The 21,029-nt window shown below is 41.1% G+C and overlaps 1 protein-coding gene across 4 annotated transcripts in view; it reads left to right on the forward strand.

Annotated features, from left to right (window-relative positions):
* The window catches only part of CCDC146 (coiled-coil domain containing 146), a 154,211-nt gene extending 136,804 nt beyond the window's left edge, over nt 1-17,407 (forward strand). For 3 of the 4 annotated variants that reach the window (XM_033192961.1, XM_033192959.1, XM_033192962.1), the window contains 8 exons: nt 1,204-1,292; nt 1,386-1,550; nt 2,853-3,077; nt 4,971-5,199; nt 9,818-9,946; nt 10,462-10,599; nt 15,253-15,501; nt 16,860-17,063. In XM_033192961.1, the coding sequence (XP_033048852.1) occupies nt 1,204-1,292; nt 1,386-1,550; nt 2,853-3,077; nt 4,971-5,199; nt 9,818-9,946; nt 10,462-10,599; nt 15,253-15,501; nt 16,860-17,063 (1,428 nt within the window). Of the gene's footprint in view, nt 1-1,203; nt 1,293-1,385; nt 1,551-2,852; nt 3,078-4,970; nt 5,200-9,817; nt 9,947-10,461; nt 10,600-15,252; nt 15,502-16,859 lie in introns of all 4 variants that reach the window. The other variant, XM_033192958.1, reaches the window with a different exon arrangement.
* The last annotated feature ends 3,622 nt before the right edge of the window (nt 17,408-21,029 follow it).

The following is a 21,029-nucleotide window of genomic DNA, read 5'->3' on the forward strand; positions in this document are numbered from 1 at the left end:
TTTCCATAAGAAGGCAGTCAGTCTTACTATTTTATGTTCACATGGCATCCACATCCCTAAAGACCAAGGTGAAGAAAAAAAAAAACAATGTCGCTATCACTCCCAAGACAGACTAGATGACACTACATTTTCCCATCTGTTTTATTATTCATGTGTACAGTTATTTAAACATTTGTTTCTTCCTGACCCCTATTCTCATGGAGAACAACATTAGAAAAATGCTACACATCAATCTTGGCTCTACAGCTAGTTTCTTTCGAATCACTCATACCAAACGGGCTTTGCTCTCAGTCCTTGGGAAAAGGCTGACAAACTTATTTCCTCTGGTTTCTACCAGCAAGTCCTTCATTTTTGAATACGTTTCTTATCCCAGATGCAAGAACCAGTATGTTTAGATTTAAAGAACATAATTAATGTATTTAGCACTTGATATATTTTTTAGAATTTTAGAAATGTAACTGCTTTCTTTTAAAATATTTATGTGTAACACCTCCTTACAGCTGGTCTCAATATGATGCTTTATTGTGTAGGAAAACAACCCACATACAAAATAATGCAAAGCACTTTAAAATCATTTCTTCAGTCTCTGACAAAACACCACAGAGGGTCCAGTTTATAATACTCACCAAAACTTACTAGGAATCCTCTTCCTTCATCTATCTTCCATAAACTCTGTGCTCACCCATTCCAGCTGTGCAGTTCAAAATCACTCTTCCTCTTTCTCAAAAGTCCTCCAAACTTTTCCTCAAACCCAATCCATGCAGGCTTTTTGATTTTTCCCTTCTCTTGTTTGTTGTCTTCCTTAGGTAACAGTTAACAGTTTGTCTTAGCCAATGTGAGTCAGTTCAGCTAGCCAGGGAATTTTCAGACCTTCACCCTGATCTGTACAACCCAGCAAGCCAAGAAAGACTTTTTGAGAGACAGAGTCTTACTCTGTCACCCAGGCTGAAGCAGAGTGATGCAATCATGGCTCACTGCAGCCTCAAATTCTTGGGCTCAAGTGGTCCTCCCACCTCAGCCTCCTGAGTAGCTGGGACTACAGGTGCACACCACCATACCCAGTAATTTCTTTATTTTTGTAGAGATGAGGTCTCTATGTTGCCTAGACTGGAGAATTGTCTTTAATGGAAGGGAATGATATGGGATAAAGCTGGGAGTGTTCATATGTTGTTATTTATTTCACATATTTTTTTTACATTTCAGCAAAAATATACCAACATTATTAAAGAAATCAAAGCAAAGGATCTTGAAATCAGGATACACAAGAAGAAAAAATGTGAAATTTATCGGAGGTAAAGTAATTATGTGGTGGTTTACCTATTCAGGTGAGGGGAAAAAACCTGATGTTTATTTCATAAGTTTCAGTAAACGCTTTGTATTTACAGACTCAGAGAGTTTGCTAAACTGTATGACACCATTCGAAATGAAAGAAACAAATTTGTTAACTTACTCCACAAAGCTCATCAGAAAGTAAATGAAATAAAAGAAAGGCATAAAATGTCATTAAATGAACTTGAAATTCTGAGAAATAGTGCCGTTAGTCAAGAAAGGTAAGTGTTATAATAACTACTGGCCTTTCAAAGGCTTGTTTTCTGATTCATTTGAACTCTAAAAATCCTGGGGATAATAAGATAGAAAAGAGGCAGAGGCGGCAGTGAGCCAAGATGGTGTCACTGCCCTCCAGCCTGGGTGACAGAATGAGACCCTGTCTCAAAAAAATAAAAAAATAAAAATAATAGTATTTTAGAAAGCCAGAAAAAGTGCTTGTTCAAACATCTTGTTTTATAGACAGTAATCTATCATGCTTCTACTGTTTGGGAGTCATTTTTTTAACGAATGAAAAACTGTAACATATAACCGTGCTTACTATGATGATTTTCACCTGCCCAATTAGAAAGAAAAGCACAAATCTAATAATTGGGATTGGGAAGTTAGAAAACAATCAACTCGTTTGTTAACCAACATCCCCTGGTTGTAGATTTAAAGCATCTAATGTGTTGTGGGAAGCAATACATTATAGCAGATTGGTGAAAGAGGTGGTGTCCAGACCCAAATACCACCCCTGCCACTTACTACCTGTGTGACAAGCTGACTTGTCTCTCTGAGCTCACTTTCCTTATCCACACAAATAGTCCTTATTTCATATGACATTTTACTATGAAATGAGCTAATCCATATAAAAACACTCAGAAGAATGTCTGGCAAATGGTTGTTTTCTTCATTTATTATTTACCATGTGCCAAGATCTGCTGGACTCTTTCACCTATGTTAGTAAACAGTACACGATCAGGGTATAATCTAATTTTCTGGTGGCCATTATTGCCCAGTTTCCTTCAACAACGATTATAAAGTGGCCTCATTTCAGGGGTCGGGGGTGGATGAAAAGAAAAATATAATTTCCTAATCAGGTTCTCATCCAACTTGAAAACGAAATACGTTTATAGAGGCCATGCATTCATTCAGCATTTATTGTGGTCATAGGCTGAGTCAGGTACCACCTTATGTCCAATGGATATTATTGGATATAACCATCTCTGTCCTCAAGACAGCAGTCTCCTGAGAATGACAATAAATGAATGACTGCAGTCTCTTGCTTTGATAAAGCGGGGCAGCAGAATGCTGGAGCAGAAAGTAAAGATTTTCTAATCTGGAGGAGAGAAAATCTGAGACCTGGAAGGATTATGAAAATTCCTGAAGAGTATTATAAGATGATTATCATTATTACTAGCATCGTCATTTCAAGGGCTACACTAAAGCAAGGTCTGCTTTGACAGTGCTTGTGTTTCAGAAGCCTTCATTCCTTTTAAATAAAGAAAATTATAATCTTACCCATTGTCTTATTATTTTAAAAGAAAGCTACAAAATTCCATGCTGAAGCACGCCAACAATGTTACCATCAGAGAGAGCATGCAAAACGATGTGCGCAAAATTGCATCAAAACTTCAGGAAATGAAAGAAAAGAAGGAAGCCCAGTTAAATAACATTGACAGGCTTGCCAATATGATCACAATGATTGAAGAGGAGATGGTGCAGCTGCGCAAAAGATATGAAAAAGCTGTTCAGCATCGAAATGAAAGGTAAAAACCAGGTGTGAGAACAGAGCACCAGGGATCCAATTGAGGAATGTCACCTCTTTTTCTACCTAGACTTGACAGTGAATAGTGAGGGAAATGTGATATTCAGGTTTCATTAGCCTTTGGAGAGAAGGGACTGTGTGTTGCTTCCCTTGAAAATAAGAAATGCTGTCCTCATGCTGGGCACAATGGAGTGATCCCAGCACTTTGGGAGGCTGAGGCGGGGGGATCACTTGAGCTCAGGAGTTCGAGACCAGCCTGGGCAACATGGTGAAACCCTATCCCTACTAAAAATACAAAAAATTAGCCAGGTGTGGTGGCGGGTGCCTGTAGTCCCAGCTACTGGGAGGTTGTGGCACGAGAATCACTTGAACCTGGGAGGAAGAGGTTGCAGTGAGCCGAGTTCGCACCATTACACTCCAGCCTGGGCCACAGAGTGAGACTCTGTCTCCAAAAACAAACAAAAAAAAATAGAGAAAGAAATACCATCCTCATAAACAGGCAAAGAGGAGGGGTTTGGGGAAGTTGCTTGCTTGAAGATCAATATCCTTTCCTAGGTGGTCATTCAGGGCGCCTCTTATAACATCAGATTCTTTTGGCATAATTGACATAAATAAGTGTGGAACTTGTACCCATTTTTGTGGTAGGTTTGGTCTTATTATATTTACTCAGCCATTCTCCTAGTTCATTTGCTCAGCAAGTTAGTGAGACCTTTAGGAGTAGCATTATTTCTTCCAGGCTGCAATTATATCATTAATCAATGTTTACTTCAGCAGTTCCCCCAAGTTACTTATGCTCTGAGAAATAGGAATGTGAAATTTGCAGAGCCCTGTGATAATGACATCTGGTATCAGAATTTTTAAATCAAACTTTGATTGTGTGCTTTTCTGTATAAGGCATTAGAGTGCTAGACCTTGAGAGTACAAAAACGTGATAAAACATTGCTCCTGGCTTCGGTTATCAAGAGAACTTGATCTTGAGCCTTTGAAAGGAAAACAGACAAAATGTAGAGCTGGGATTAGCCAAGTACAACCACGTGCATGCATGTTTTGAGGAAGGGGAGTCATAGATAGAAGCAATTAAAGGAGGAACTCTGAAATAACAGATATGCATAGTGTGTGGGAAGACCTTTAGGGTCCTTTGAAGAACAGCACATTTTCAAAGGGCTGGTAGGTTTTTCTCCAGGGGAGAAAAAAGGTACTATTTGGCTCCTGGCACAAACCAAAGCTTTTGGACAAACAGTGTACACCCAGGTGCTACTCAGATCAGTGGGGCATGATCGGCCACGCAGACCAAAGCTGCTAGGGTTAGAACATTCTTACTTTGTTTCCTCCCCATATTCTTCGTTCAAGGAGGGGTCTTTCTCCTGGCATGATTACAAAGGATAGATTTTTGTCTGTTTATGGGGAAATTACAATCAGAAATATTCAACTTGAGAAGAAACTAATGGGCCTAGCAATTTAATGTAGAGCAGACTCACACCAGAACTACATTCCCTGGCCCCCTGCCTGTGTGCTTCTGGCCAGGCCTTGGCTGGCAAGTCTGACCCGAGAAAAGGATCTGCAGAAAATCAGACTATGGGATCACTTTGTTTGTGCATTGGGAATGACATTCTTTCCCACCCCGGGAAAACCTTTGGGACTTTCAGAGACACTGTGGCTAGCCAAGCACATGGTCGGCCTCAAAGTTGAGAGGCTCAGTAACCCTCCTATCGCTAGAGAAATCTAAAGTGTGGATGTCATTTAACTTGAAAGCCATTGGTGACTATCTGTCATCCTCTGGAAGTATATGCTGTGTTGATGTATATCTTGCATCTAAAGCCAGAGGGAATCACAATGACTAGTAAAACGGTGGTCTCAATGCCCACTTAGCCTCTGCCTCTGAATTTGACCACAGTGGCGTTCAGCTGATAGAGCGGGAAGAAGAAGTATGCATTTTTTATGAAAAAATAAATATCCAAGAGAAGATGAAACTAAACGGAGAAATTGAAATACATCTACTGGAAGAAAAGATCCGATTCCTGAAAATGAAGATTGCTGAGAAGCAAAGACAAATTTGTGTTACCCAGAAATTACTGCCAGCCAAGAGGTCCCTGGATGCCGACCTAGCTGTACTCCAAATTCAGGTGGGTGAGTGATCACAGGACACTTCCTCAGACCGTTTATTTTTTTCCACCTTTATTAGTTTGTAGATGAGCTCTTGCGTGTAAACCAAGCCATACTATTTCTAGGACCTGTAAGAATCCATCTTGTTTAAAAATGCACTTGAATGCTGCTCTAGGGTGGAATCTGTGCTTCAGGCATCCAGACTACACATTGTCTTTTTTTTCTCATGAAGCATTTTCTGCCTTTCTTAGAATTTAAAGTCTCCCAGGACTTATCTCTAGCTCAGCTTCCTCATAGCTCAAACTTCAGTGATCTAGACTCTCACTACCCTCAGCATACTTATGTCGTTGCTGCTTGCTGGACAGATCTTGAGGATCAGCCAGCACTCTTTTGATACTCTGGCCCCCAGAGCAAGAGATTGTCTGGAGATTGTTGCTTATTAGTAGTTGGCAGTCACATATAACTTGACTCTTTATTAACCACTGTAGTTCTATGATAGCTTAGTAACTTGGCCTCTGACATGGCCTTTTTTAAAGTGGATAAATCCAAAAAACTAAAACATGAAAAAACAAAATAAAATATGAATACAAAGCCACTTTCTTCACATGTGTTACTAGGGGTTTATTCTTCATAGAAATTTTTAAAAATTAAACTGAAAACTGTGTAGCCTAAACTTGTTCCCATTAACTCAATGTAGCAGGAACAAATTCTAACCTATAACATTTTTCTAAAATGTCAGGTTTGCATTTGGATTTTTTTCCCTGATAATAATGTTAAGATATGTGGTGAATGAAATTTTGTAAAAGTATAAAAATTATAAAGAAGAAAATAAAATTGTACCCCCAAGATACAATTACTGTTAAAATTATCAGAAATCTGGGGGAGATCCTTTCATTTGTTTTCTAGGTGTACAAGTAAATGTTTTCATTAGCTCATGCCCTGGACAGTTTTGGGCCACCCCTTTTTTTTTTTTTAATAATGTCAAGGGGATTCATAGGATTTCATGGGACTACATGATAGATCTGCTTTCATATTTTATGCCATTTGAATGTGCATATGCTGTATAGATAATAGCCTCTTTCAGTTTGCACAAATATGCCAAAGTTCTGATTTCAAGTGTTTTTTTTTTTTTAATTGAGCCATGAGTTCTTCCATTCATTTCTTCAGTAAGTGTAGCCAGATTCAGATCAATTGGCCAGAAAGTCCCCCTAAACTCCCACAGGCCTCCCCAGGCTTCCTGGAGCTCTGACTTCTGCTTCCAACAAAGGTTTATTTGAGGGATCGCCCATCAGCCTGCATACATAGTGCCTGTGCCACTTCTGTGCCATGTCCGCAAAGGCACAGGACTCACCCCTTCCTCAGGCTATACCTACACAAGACCATTCATGCAAGACCTCTGTGGACAGACTTTATTAAAGATGTGGGGCAATGGTATGTGGGGTTACATTACAGAAATGCAAAGCACTTCAATTAGATACCAGACATCCATGCTCTTTTTGGGGGCACTCTATCAATGGAGACACTTCCCTGAGTGCTAATACTCTGTACTGCACCCTTGCCTAGCTCAATTTCACTGGCTTGTCTTTTACCTCCCCTCTCCCTCCACAGCCTCATCATCCCAGATGGCCCCCAGGAACTCCATACTTGCCCCTACTTCATTTTACAGAATAATTTGGTTCTCTCCGACTTTTTCCCAAAATGAAGCTTCAGGTCTATCTTTTCCCATCCTACACTATCAAGATGCAGAGCAACATAAAAGAACTTTAAATTCAATAAAATCTGCAACAGAATAATTTCCTCTCTATTGTATAAGCTTATTCTTTGTGTTCACTGCAAATCAATACTTCCATTCAGTGGATAAAATTGTTCTTAGAAAAAAAAAATGTCATTTTGTTATATAAAACCAATTATCTAGTGTGAAATGTAAATTCACTTTTACCCAAGAAGGAAATATTATACATTTCATAACACTACACTCTCTACCTGAACTTTGATCATTTTGATTGCACATCAACTGAGACGTGCAGACTATGTGTTATCAGTTATCTGCTCTACCGGAGTGAATTCTGATTATCTGCTCAGCACCAATCATGTGTACCCTTGAAGGATGTGCTGTGAAATTTCTAGCTTCAGGCAAGCCGTTTCTGTGCCCTGTTCTGCAGTGCCAGATCCCGGTCATATCCTGTGATTTTTTACAGCCACAGTGTCTTTTTTTTTTTTTTTTTTTAAAGTCTTCCCCCTTTTTTGCATCATTTTCAGAATTCTCTTAAGGGTTTGCATTTTTTTCAGTTGTCCAGAACAGTCTTTAATTGTCCAACAGTCTAATCCAAGGATTATCATGAGTCTGTTCTCCTGGTTCTGTAATGATAGCTCAATTTTAGGCACCTTGGAAGTCACATGAATTACTTTGGGACACGAGGACACTATTTTACATAGACAGCATAAACAGTCTTTCCTCAAATGCCAAAGGAAAACTAAAATCGAGACACCCCCTTATAAGCAAGCACTGTATTTGTGTTTCTTATTTAGTTTCCTAATTAAGAAAAGGGAACATTAAGTATTGTTAATAATAAATACAACAAATGCTTGATTACATATGTATGTATACTTCAGTTCTGTATTAAGGACATTTAAGGAATGTAGATACCGGAAAAAGAACAGTGTTAAATTATTTGTCACCATTTATAATTCTTTGTGTAGGGAGGAGGAACATAAATTTTAAAAATGCTACCTGTATCCATCTTTTTTTGAGACAAAGTCTGGCTCTGTTGCCCAGGCTGGAGTGCAGTGGCGTGATCTCGGCTCACTGCAACCTCCACCTCCTGGGTTCACACCATTCTCCTGCTTCAGCCTCTCAAGTAGCTGGGACTACAGGCACCCGCCACCACGCCTGGCTAATTTTTTGTATTTTTAGTAGAAACGGGGTTTCACCGTGTTCGCCAGGATGGTCTCGATCTCCTGACCTTGTGATCCGCAGGCCTCGGCCTCCCAAAGTGCTGGGATTACAGGTGTGAGCCACCGCACCCAGCCTACCTATATCAGTCTTAGACTTGTTGTAAAATACCATAAATACATTATCTCATATGATGGATCAACCCCGTGGGACTGAGCTTTTTCTTCCTATTTGACAAGTGAGGAAACTAAAGTTTAGAGAAGACAAATAATTTACCTGAGATTACACAGGTATTCAGTAGGAAAACTGAAAAATAATGCTTCTTGGTTGTCACCACGTTCTACATCTCTCTCCCTATAAAACAAAAACTAAGTGTGGCTACCCTTCCTATTTAGGAGTAGCCATGTTTCTTCATTCACCTCCAAAATCTCACTGATTCAACAAATAGAGTTAATACATATGACGCTATATTAGGGACTTAGCATAAAAAATACAAATAGCCCAAGCTGTTCCTCACAGAGCATACATTAGGTAGGTTCAATGATTAAGAATGTTTTTCTCCTTCTTTGGGAAGCCATTAAACCCGTTGCCAGCCAAGTGTTTTGAAATGAAGTCCAGCGTGTTGTATGCTAGTTACCCTGTTCTCTGTAACAACCTGCAATGAAGAGGTGAAGGTTGTGTATTAGTTCATTTGCATTGCTGTAAAGGAATACCTGAGGCTGGGTAACATAACGAAAAGAGGTTTATAATGGCTCATGATTCTGCAGACTGTGCAGGAAGCATGGTGCCAGCATCTGCATCTGGTGAGGGCCTCAGGAAGCTTCCAGTCATGGTGGAAGGTAAAGGGGGAGCAGGCACGTTGTGTAGCGAGAGGAAGCAAAAGAAGAAGCAGAGGAGCCAGGCTTTTTTTTTTTTTTTTTTGAGACGGAGTCTCGCTCTGTTACCTAGGCTGGAGTGCAGTGGCGCAATCTCAGCTCACTGCAAGCTCCGCCTCCCGGGTTCATGCCATTCTCCTGCCTCAGCCTCCCGAGTAGCTGGGACTACAGGCACCCGCCACCACGCCTGGCTAATTTTTTGTATTTTTAGTAGAGACGGGGTTTCACCATGTTAGCCAGGATGGTCTCGATCTCCTGACCTCACGATCCGCCTGCCTCAGCCTCCCAAAGTGCTGGGATTACAGGCTTGAGCCACCGTGCCCGGCCGAGCCAGGCTGTTTTTAAACAACCAGATGTCACTTGAACTCACAGAGTGAGAACTCACTCATTATCGTAAGGACAGCACCAAGCCGTTCATGAAGGCCCCACCCTGCCCCCATGACCCAGACACCTCCCACCAGGCCCCACCTCCAACATTGGGGATCACATTTCATTCAACCTGGGATTTGGAGGGGGACACATCCAACCGTATCAGGCTGTAACTTGGAGCCCTGCAACCACGCAGCATCCCATGAACATGACACAAATGGGAAGCAATCAAGGGTTGCTTATGAAATCAGCTTTTTCTATGACCCAGAAGGCACTGCCTCACCTTGTATGGTCAATTATAGACATCATCATTGCAGTACCATAAATGAGCAGAAACGTCACTTAAGCAGGTCCCATCTGATGGGTTGTTAAGAAAACAGTTCTCTTCTACCCTTGTCTGGGTTGGTCCCACTGAAAAACTCTGAAAACCCTAGGCAATGTGATTTTCAAATTTACTGAGCTAGAGAATTCATTTTAAAGTTAATCTTTTTTTCTTAATAGTTTTCACAGTGTACAGACAGAATTAAAGACCTGGAGAAACAGTTCATAAAGCCTGACGGTGAGAACAGAGCTCGCTTCCTTCCAGGGAAAGATCTGACCGAAAAAGAAATGATGAAAAAATTAGACAAGGTAAACATTCTTGCTTAAAATTGCATCTGGTAGCCCCTTGTTGATGTAGTTCACAGATACCTACGGTACTGTTTCATGCTATGCTGACAGACCTATCCTTCGTTATTCTAGTCACTAATATAGTCCTTTCGTTGTAATCTAGTCATACATTCTAAGCTTGATTTAGACACTTGACAAAAGAAGTTCCAATCCAGTGGTTTTGAGATTCCGAAGGCACCTTTCTCTCATGGCCCAAAGGAGTAATTCTGGCATCTTAAATGGATTAATTTGTCTTCCTGATGGGAACACATCAGAGGAATGATGATGTGGATGCTAGATAGAGCTGAGGGGGCCATACTGTAACTCCCAGAGGTATCTACAGGGGCTGGGGCAGGGGAAGTCTTGACTTAACCCAGCTCTAAACACTTTCCAGAGGTATTTTGTGGGGGATAGGGGGAAATAGTGCTCTGATTAGGAAATAAGATTTTGTCTTGGATGACTTTTTTTCTTCCTCTTGAAACTATTTTCAAACATAGCTGGAACTACAACTGGCCAAGAAGGAGGAGAAGCTGCTGGAGAAGGATTTCATCTATGAACAGGTCTCCCGGCTTACAGACAGGCTCTGCAGCAAAACTCAGGCCTGCAAGCAGGACACGCTGCTCTTAGCCAAGAAGGTAGGCCTGAGACCCTGCCTTTTGCCTTCTGCCCCTGCTCCTTTATTACCTTTTATTTTCCACAGACTGATAGATTTATTGAGGGAAGCACTGGAGAGATTAGGCTTTATGACTAGGGAAACTTAGAAAAACGGAGGGATGACTCAGAATTGTTCAAAATGTTTCAATCTTACTCCCTGAATGAATTCACTTCACAGTGGCAAAACCTAAGCTTTTAAATGACAGTATACAAGTTTCACTTAGCAGTGCCACTACCCCACTATGACCGTTATTATCTTTGTATCCCATGCACAAAGTGAAATCCTTTCTAGTTCCTTTTAAGTGGAGCGCCTCACTTATCCAGTGATCTTAGTAGGGACTGCTCCAATCCAGAACTCAGCCGGAACCCAGAAATGGAAAGGGACTGTTAAGAGAAATGCAGTCACACAACACCCAGACCAACTGCACCAGGGAGGTGCCCACCAGGCACCACTAGTGAGGAAAGGCCAGGAACACAGAACGCCCTAATTTAATAAGCATAAGAGACCAGGATGACAGATCCAAAGCCTCAGGGTGGGGGTGGGCCTGCTAGAAGCTGCACTGAAAGGAGCAGCCAGCAGAGCCCCTAGAAGTCCCCCTAGACTCCCACAGGTCTCGCCAGGCTTCCTGTGGCTCTGAGTCCTGCTTCCAACAAAGGTTCATTTGGGGAATTGCCCCATCAGCCTGTACACCCAGTGCCTGTTCCATTTCTGCGTCATGTCTGTGCACGCGCGGGACTCCCTCCTTCCTCGTCTACCCCTACACAAGACCATTCATGCGAGGCCTTTCACGCGTACTGTAGAGCCATCAGAGGATTGGCCACCCACCTGGCCTCTGGGGTCCTCTGGAGCATCCCGCCAGTACAGAGTTGAGCCAGTCAACAGTCATGACTGAACACCTGCTATGTGCTACACTCATGCTAGGCATGAGTTCAGAAAGAAAGAGGAAGGGACACATTGTTTACACCATAGGAAGCTCACAGGGTCTACTAGGGAGAGACAGATGAAAACAGATAATGGTAATACCCACACCAGAGACTGTGGGCTCCTGAGGGCAGCAGTTGTTCCTTGTTCTTCATTTCCCCAATGCCTAGCATATACCAGACTCTAGAAAAACACTTACAACATGAATAATAACCAGTTCTGTTTCAGAAGCACATGTGGCACACTAAACAAGAAATGATTATAAATCTTAGACTATCTTTGCCATTTTTATTTGACTCTTATGCTTCTGCTCTGACGACTTCTATGAATAGACGGATCAGGCCAGTGGCAGGTATGCAAATCACAACTTTGCCTCATAAACTAAGGTAAAGTTGTGAGTCGCACGTCTGCCACTGGACTAATGCTAAGGCTTAGTTAAGTTCATGCACTTTGCCTGAATTAGCATGTCTGATATTCCTTTAAATAAATGTTGCCTGCCTTCCTTTTGCAAAATGAATTTCCCTTTCCTTGGGGGAAGTCATTTTCACTGAGGCCTGACTTATCAAAGCTGATGGCAGAGTTGCCTGGAAGGCAACAGTAATGCTAGAGAGATGTACATAGCGGCCACTTTCCATAGCCAGGAAAGCTTCAGCACAGCTGAGTCCTAGTCTAACCGTCATTCTCCCCTTTCCTTTCCCTACCTTCCATGCTCTCCATTGGCTTCTTCCTCCTCCCCAGCTTTCACTGCCCCCTCCATTTGAAATGATAATCTCATAGTAGGCAGAACTGGAAAGTAGAAAGACATTCAGATTCCAGATCTGTGATTTATCAAAACTAGCAAATGGCCTTGAGAAAGATGGATAAATGATCTTAAAACTCAATTTCCTCATCTGTGTAATGGGTGTGATAGCCGAAGTTGTTGCAAGTATTACATAGTCGAACACATAAGTGGCCTAGCCACATTCAACAAGATTGCACATCTCATCAAGTCCTCACTCCTCCTAGATAGCTTATGGCTCCTCTTGCAAATTTCCCAACAGAAGTGGGAGCAGAAAGTGGGAAATCTCAGTTAAGACTTGGAGCAACCCAGAATAATATGAAGCTTTGTTTTCTAAGTTATGGAAGAGAAGGGAAGTTGGCTAGTTACACAGACGGACATACACACTCAAGTGTGCAGTGGTTGAGTGGGAAATGACTCCCCCCAAAGAAAAGGAAATTCATTTAAAAAAGGAAAGGCAGCCACATTTAAAGAAACATCAGACATGATAATTCACTCAAAGTGCATTAGCTTATCTAAGTCTTAGCATTTCTTATTTTATGACTTAAAGTTGTGAATTGCACCAGTGCTGCTGGACTGATCAGTCTGTTAGTGGAAGTTGTCAAAGCCGAAGCATAAAAGTCAGATAAAAATGGCAAAACTTATGACTCATTGAAGTTTTTAGTGGTAGTCATTTTTATTCGATACATGCTTCCTAAAAATTAGTTCAGTATACAAGTCATAAAAATTTATATTACCTACCATTAAGGAGGCAAAATTTGTATATAATAATCAGTTATTACATTTTCAGAGGCAGGTAAATCACTAGCCCTAACATTCCTCTAAGCAGAGGTACAGATGTGACCGGATATGCTCTTTAGGAGAGGAAGGTATTCAACATTAGGTGTAGTATTTGGAAGCTCATTTGCATGTCCCCATTTATCCTGGTCCAAGAACAAAGAATGAAACAGACTAAGAGTTCATTCATTCCTTCATTCAGAAAATATTCAACTTTGAGGGCAGGAGTGCCTCTTATATTCCAAGCACTGTCCTGAGCACTGGGACTATGATGATGAGTAAAACAAATAGTCCTTGTCCTCATGAAGAGTACATTCTTACGGGATGACAGACTGTAATCAAATAGAGAAAAACATGTATCATATCAGCAGTGAGACATGATGTGAAGAAAAAATAAGGCAAGGTAGGAGGAACTAGTGGGTGTTGCCAGGTAGAAGGTATCACCACTGAACTGCCCCACTATGGCTATCACACTAAAGGATTCTACCATTTATAAGACAGAGAGATTACAGGAACCCCTAATTCCAGTTTTACTTCTTTCCTGCCTTTTGAGATTTTCTTTTTCCAATTAGTCCTATCTTTTAACTGTATTAATGCTAAATAGCTGATATTAATAGGTTTAAAAAAAAAAAAGGTCTGGTCGCAGTGGCTCACGCCTGTAATCCCAGCACTTTGGGAGGCCAAGGCGGGTAGATCACATGAGCTCAGGAGTTCAAGACCTGCCTAGGAAACATAGTGAGACCCCCATCTCTACAAAAAATACAAAAACAAATAGCCAGGCGTGATGGTGCACACCTGTGGTCCCAGCTACTTGGAAGGCTGAGGTGGGATGATCACTTGAGCCTCAGGGGCAGAGGTTGCAGTGAGCTGATAGCACACCACTGTGCTCCAGCCTGAGTGACAGAGTGAGAACCTGTCTCAACACAAACAGACAAAACACTCCAGGAACAGCTCTCATTCTAAGTTATTGACTAAGATTTCCCCAGCTCGGCTCATGCATGTTTCTGACCTAGTAATGATGCACACCAGGAACTATCAATAACGCCAACATGTCAGTGTGACGGTTTTCATTTAAAAAGTCATTTCAGATGCAGAACTTCTGCTGATCATCTTACATAAGCAAAGAGTAACATTAGTTCTACCAGATTTTTTCCCCTGGATAAGTGACAAACTAATAACATCAAATTAAGCTAGAATTTAAGCATCAAGAACACTCTTGGCTGGGCACAGTGGATCATGCGTGTAATCCCAGCACTTTGGGAGGCCAAGGCAGGAAGACTGCTTGAGCCCAGGAGTTAAAAATCAGCCTTGTCAACACAGCAAGTCCCCATTGCTACAAAAATAATAAATTAGCCAAGTGTGGTGGTGCATGGCTATAGTCCTATCTACTTAGGAGGCTGAGGCAGGAGAATCGGTTGAGTCCAGGAGTTCTAGGATGCAGTAAGCTGTGATCACACTACTATACTCCAGTGTGAGCAACAGAACAAGACCTTGTCTTTATTTTAATTAAAAAAAAAAAAGAACATCCCTGGCCGGGCGCAGTGGCTCCCGCATGTAATCCCAGCACTTTGGGAGGTCAAGGCAGACGGATCACAAGGTCAGGAGATCGAGACCATCCTGGCTAACATGGTGAAACGCCATCTCTACTAAAAATACAAAAAAAAAGCCGGGTGTGGTGTTGGGCGCTTGTAGTCCCAGCTGCTCTGGAGGCTGAGGCAGGAGAATGGGGTGAACCCGGGAGGCAGAACTTGCAGTGAGCCGAGATCGCGTCACTGCACTCCAGCCTGGGCGACAGAGCGAGACTCCATCTCAAAACAAACAAACAAACAAAAAACATCCTTTCACCTTTCCTTCTCACCTCTTAAAAATGCTTAAAAATGGGCACTAAACTATTCTCCTTAATGTTATCCACCTTGAAATCTAGTAACTAGATAAACGAATCCTTTTCTTGTTCTCTCCTTGTCCTTACTTACACAACCAGGGCGTTCGGCTCAATCTCTGCAGTCTCTTCCAGTTCTTAATTTCTGTGAATTCCAAGTTAGACCCTCCTTCCTTCAGGCAAAAATGCACCCCACCATTATAGACGGCCAGCAGCCTGCCATTTTAAGTCTTTGTGGACCGCATACATAGACTAAGCCTTGGGCTCTTTAATTCTAGATGAATGGCTATCAAAGAAAGATAAGAAATGCAACTGAGAAAATGATGGCTGTTGTTGCTGAGCTGTCCATGAAACAAGCCCTAACCATTGAACTCCAAAAGGAAGTCAGGGAGAAAGAAGACTTCATCTTCACTTGCAATTCCAGGATAGAAAAAGGTCTGCCACTCAATAAGGAAATTGAGAAAGAATGGTTGAAGGTCCTTCGAGATGAAGAAATGCATGCCTTGGCCATCGCTGAAAAGTCTCAGGTAGGCTTTGGCTCCTGTATTGCATTTCTAAAGGGTGCCAGCAGGGGCTGCTTTCAGGGGGTCATTCATCCAACAGTATAAGAAAAATTTCCCCACTCTACCACACACAGTCCCAATAGTCATTAGAAGTGTGTTAAAGATATTCTATAGATAACAAAGTGCAGTAATCCAGAGTGCCACAATACTCACTGAAGAACACTTAGCAAGCACAGGGCCCATCCCACAGCCTTACATCCTGGGCTGCCGAGGCTGAACATCATGGCCTTCCACCAGCATAGTGATGACCAGGCTGGCATCGGTCTTGTCTATAAGTCTCCAATCTCTGTCTTGGCACCTCTGCTCAGACCACACCTGACTGTTCCATGTTCATCTGCTGTGGCCTCCACAGCATGCAGTGAGGCCTCCACCCACATTATAGTTGCCATGCCTTCTGCAGATGCTTGATGTACATCACAGGCCTCAGCGCCCCCCCTTTATTTTCCCGCCTTAGTCCTCTGGCCTAAGACTAGGTCTATCACTGACTCCCCCTGCAAGTTAGATACCAGATCTTCTGCCTACCCCCATGACCTGTCATATTCTTAGACTGGAATTAGGTGTCTCTTTCCAAGGAGTCTACATCCTCCAGATGTACAACTCACTCAAATTGTCCAGTGGATGTCACCAAAAGGGTCCCTATTTGCTCCTGAACCCAAGACAAAACTGCATTCAAAACACACTAGGAATACCTGAGCACAGGTATAAATTACCTGATTTCTAATTTCCGCACCACCTGGGACTATTCCTTTTAGGGCATTCAGATTTTACCTATGGTGTCCCACTGCCATTTATCAGAGGGCTTTTTAGTGCAGTAAGTGATTACTCTGTTTTCCAGAGGCACAGGCAAAGTCTCGAAAACGTTGAGGCTCAGAGCAAGCTGGTGACCGTTTTCCTCCTCTGGTTGCACTTTACTCCTCTATCTCTTCCACTGTAACATTTGCTCACCAGTGACTTACCAAAGGAAATATGTTGCTCTGCCTTTGTCAAAAACAGGAAAATAATTAGTGCTTGATGACAGACATTGAGGTGGAAACACAGTTAGGACCCACGAAGCAGTCTTTGAAAAACCCTAAACCCCAGGAATAATGTGATGCTGAAGCAATACAGCCCATTCCAATGAGGGGTGTGTGTGTGTGTGTGTGTGTGTGTGTGTGTGTGTGTGTGTGGTATGATTCCACCCTCCTACTCCTCCCATCCCTTTGGGGAGTATCAGCTATCACAGTCAAAGACTGTCCAGGCCAGCTGCGTCTTTTGGGACTTAAGGATAAAGTGACTTCACCAGAGTTTTCAGAGAACTGAAAAGGAAAAATCATTCTTTGCAGGAGTTCTTGGAAGCAGATAATCGCCAGATGCCCAATGGTGTTTACACGACTGCAGAGCAGCGTCCAAATGCCTACATCCCAGAAGCAGAGGCCACTCTTCCTTTGCCAAAACCTTATGGTGCTTTGGCTCCTTTTAAACCCAGTGAACCTGGAGCCAATATGAGGCACATAAGGAAACCTATTATAAAGCCAATTGAAATCTGAGTAGGTGAACAAATCCAGGCCTCTCAAGGAGAGGACTTCAACCAGGCTTCCTTGTACCCACAGGTGAAAAATGTGAGCATAATATTTCTAATTTTATTGATAAGTAAGGTAACCACAATTAGTCAACAACAGAATACAACATGGTTTCTTTTTACCTACCAACTACTAGACCTTTCATGACATCGAACAGGACACAGAACTGTCCTACATTTATATGTCAAAGTATATATTTAAATTGCTTATATTTTCTTTTTCACTCTTTATGTTGAGTACATTCCCGAAATTTGTAGTTGGCAAGGTGCTATAAAAATGCACTAAAAATAAATCTGTTTTCAATGAAGTACAGAAATTGGCAGAGTGGTCTTTGTTTATTAAAGAAAAAACAAATACTGTTCAACCTACACACTTTAAAAAGAAACAATGGCTATTTGAAAAGGAAAATATCTCAAGTATTGCAAAGGCATAACTCACTTTGTCGAATAAGAAGTAGCACTTAATCTTGGTAAATCTAAATTATGTAAAGTAGTGAAACTTGCCATGGCTGTTTGCATTTTTTTCATTTTATTTTTTTTGACTAATAATAATTGTACCTACTCATGGGGTACATAGTGAAGTTTCAGTACATATAATGTATAGTGATCAGATCAGGGTAATTAGCATATACATTCAAACTTTATCATTTCTTTGTGTTGGGAATATTCAGTATCCTCCTAGCCGTTTGAAACTATATATTATTGTTACCCATAGTCATCCTACAGTAGTATAGAACGTAGGACTTATTCCACCTATTTCACTGTAATTTTGTGTCTATTAACAAATCTACCCCTATTCCTTCCTTTCCTCATCCTTTCCCCTAATCTTCCCAGCCTCTTGTATCCGCTGTTCTACTTTTAGCTTCCACATGAGTGAGAACAGTTTTTCGCTTACACAAATGAGTGAGAACATGTGGTGTTTAACTTTCGTACCTGGCTTATTTCAATTAACATAATGTCCTCCAGTTCCTTTCACGTTGCCACGAATTACAGGATTTTGTTCTTTTTCGTGGCTGAATAGTATTCCATTATGTGTATGCATATGTATGTGTATATGTGTGTGTGTGTGTGTGTGTGTAACTCCCATTTTCTTTATCTGTTTATGTGTTGTTGGACACCTAGGTTGATTCCATATCTTGCCTATTGCGAATAGCACTGCAGTAAATATGGAGGTGCAGATGTCTCTTTAGTATTCTGATTTCCTTTCCTTTGGATAAATTTCCAGTAGGGAGATTGCTGGATCATATGTTAGTTCTATTTGTAGTTTTCTGAGGAACTTCCATATCATTCTTCATAGTGACTTCTCTAGTTTACATTCTTACCAACAGTGTATATAAGAGCTCCTTTTCTCTGTATCTTTACCAGCATTTGTTATTTTTTAACTTTTTGGTAATAGCTATCATAGTTGGGGTGAGATGATACCTCATGATGTTTTTTTTTTTTTTTTTTTTTTTTCTATTTCCCTGATGATTAGTGATGTTGAGCATTTCTTCATATACCTGTTGACCATCTGTATGTCTTTTGAGAAATGTCTGTTCAGGTCATTTGCCCATTTTTAAATCAGATTGTTGTTTTTGTAGTGTTTTTTGGTGTTAAGATGTTTGAGTCCCTTATTTATTCTGGATATGAATCCCCTATTGGATGAGTAGTGTGCAACTATTTTCTCTGATTCTGTAGGTTGTCTTCACTCTGTTGTTTCCTTTGCTGTGCAGAAGGTTAAAGTTTGATGTAATCACATTTGTTTATTTTTGCTTTTGTTGCCTGTGTTTTGAGGTCTTATTCATAAAATATTTTCCCAGAGCAATGTCCTGAAGCATTTCTCCTATGTTTTCTTCCAGTGGTTTTATGGTTTTGGGTCCTATATTTAGGTCTTTGATAATTTTGAGTTGATTTTTAAATAGGGTCAGAGGTAGGGGACTAGTTTCATTCTTCTGTATAAGGACCTCCAGTTTCCCCAGTACCATTTATTGTAGAGACTGTCCTTTTCCCAATGAGTATTCTTGGCACCTTTGTCAAAAATCAGTTGTCTATAGATATGTGGATGAATTTCTTGATTCTCTATTTTGTTCCATTGGTCTATGTATCTATTTTTATCCCAGTGTCATGCTGTTTTGGTTACTAGAGCTTTGTAGTATATTTGAAGTGTGGTAGTGTGATACCTCCAGCTTTGTTCATTTTGTTCAGGATTGCTTTGGCGATTTGGGGTCTTTTGTGGTTATACACAAATTTTAGGATTGTTTTTCCTATTTCTCTGAAGAATGCCATTAGTTTTTTGATAGTGACTGCAATCAATCTGTTGATTGCTTTGGGTAGTATTGTTGTTTTGTTTTATTTTATTTATTTTGGGAGACAGAGTCTCACTCTATCACCCAGGCTGGAGTGCAGTGACATGATCTCGGCTCACTACAGCCTCCACCTCCAGGGCTCAAGTGATCCTCCCACCTCAGCCTACTGAGTAGCTGGGACTACAGGTGCACACCACCACACCCAGCTAATATTTTTATTTTTTGTAGAGATGGAGTCTCACTATATGACCTAGGCTGCTTTCAAACTCCTGGCCTCATGCAATCCTCCTGCCTTAGCCTCCAAAAAGTGCTAGGATTATAAGTATGAGCCACCACACCAAGCCAGAATGGCTATTATTAAAAAGTCACACACACAAAAAAGATGTTGGTAAGGTTGCAGGAAAAAGGGAATGCTTAACACTGCTGGTGGGAATGTAAAATTAGTTCAGCCACTTCGGAAAGAACTAAAAACAGACCTACCATTTAACCCAGCAATCCCATTACTGGGTATATACCCAGGGAAAATAAATTGTTCTACTAAAAGCACATGTGCACTTGTACATTCATCAAAGCACTATTCACAATAGCAAAGACATGGAATCAACCTAGATGCCCATTAACACTGGACTGGATAAAGAAAATGTGATACATATACACCATGGAATACAGCCGTAAAAAAGGAACAAAATCACATTCTTTGCAGCAACATGGATACGATTGGAGGCCACTGACCTAAGCAAATTGACACAGGAGCAGAAAACCAAGTACTACATGTTCTCACTTAAAAGTGGGAGCTAAACAATGAGTACACATGGATATAAAGGTGGAAGCAACAGACTATTAGGGAGAAGAGAGAGGGAGATGGGGAGAGTTGAAAAAATTCCTGTTGGGTACTATGCCCACTACCTGGATGACAGGATCATTTGTACCTCAAACTTCAGCATTACATGATTTACCCATGTAAGAAAAAAATCTTCTTTAAAGGTTCAGGAGAATTCAGCAGTGATGCCATCTGGATTTTTCTTTGTTGGAAGACTACTTTATTTTATTTTACATTTTATTTTATATATTTTATTTTATTTTATTGTTTCAAGACAGAGTCTCGCTCTGTCACCTAGACTGTAGTGCAGTGGCCAAATCTTGGCTCACTGTAACCTCTGCCTCCCAGGTTCAAGTGATTCTCCTGCCTCAGCCTCCCAAGTAGCTGGGATTATAAGCATGCACTACCATGCCTGGCTAACTTTTGGAATTTTTAGTAGAGATGGGGTTTTGCCAGGCTGTTCTCAAACTCCTGGCCCTGAGTGATCCACCTGCCCTGGCCTCCCAAGGTGCTGGGATTACAGGTGTGGAAGACGTTTTATTACTGATTTAATCTAATTGCTTTGTATTGATCTGTTCAGGTTTTCTAGTTCTTCCCTCTTCAACATTGGCAGATTGTATATGTCAAGGAGTTTATTCACTTCCTCTAGGTTTTCTAACTTGATGTATAGTAATTCAAAGTACCCTGGAATTATTTTTTGTATCTGTTGTGACATCCCCTTTTTTGCTCTTGATTTCATTTATTTGGGTCTTCTCTCTTTTTTCCTTAGTCTAGTTAATGGTTTGTTGAATGTGTTTATTTTTTTTTTTTTTCAGAAAACCAACTTTTT

This window comes from Trachypithecus francoisi, unplaced genomic scaffold, assembly GCF_009764315.1.
Source record: "Trachypithecus francoisi isolate TF-2019V2 unplaced genomic scaffold, Tfra_2.0 Lachesis_group4, whole genome shotgun sequence".
Taxonomy (NCBI): domain Eukaryota; kingdom Metazoa; phylum Chordata; class Mammalia; order Primates; family Cercopithecidae; genus Trachypithecus; species Trachypithecus francoisi.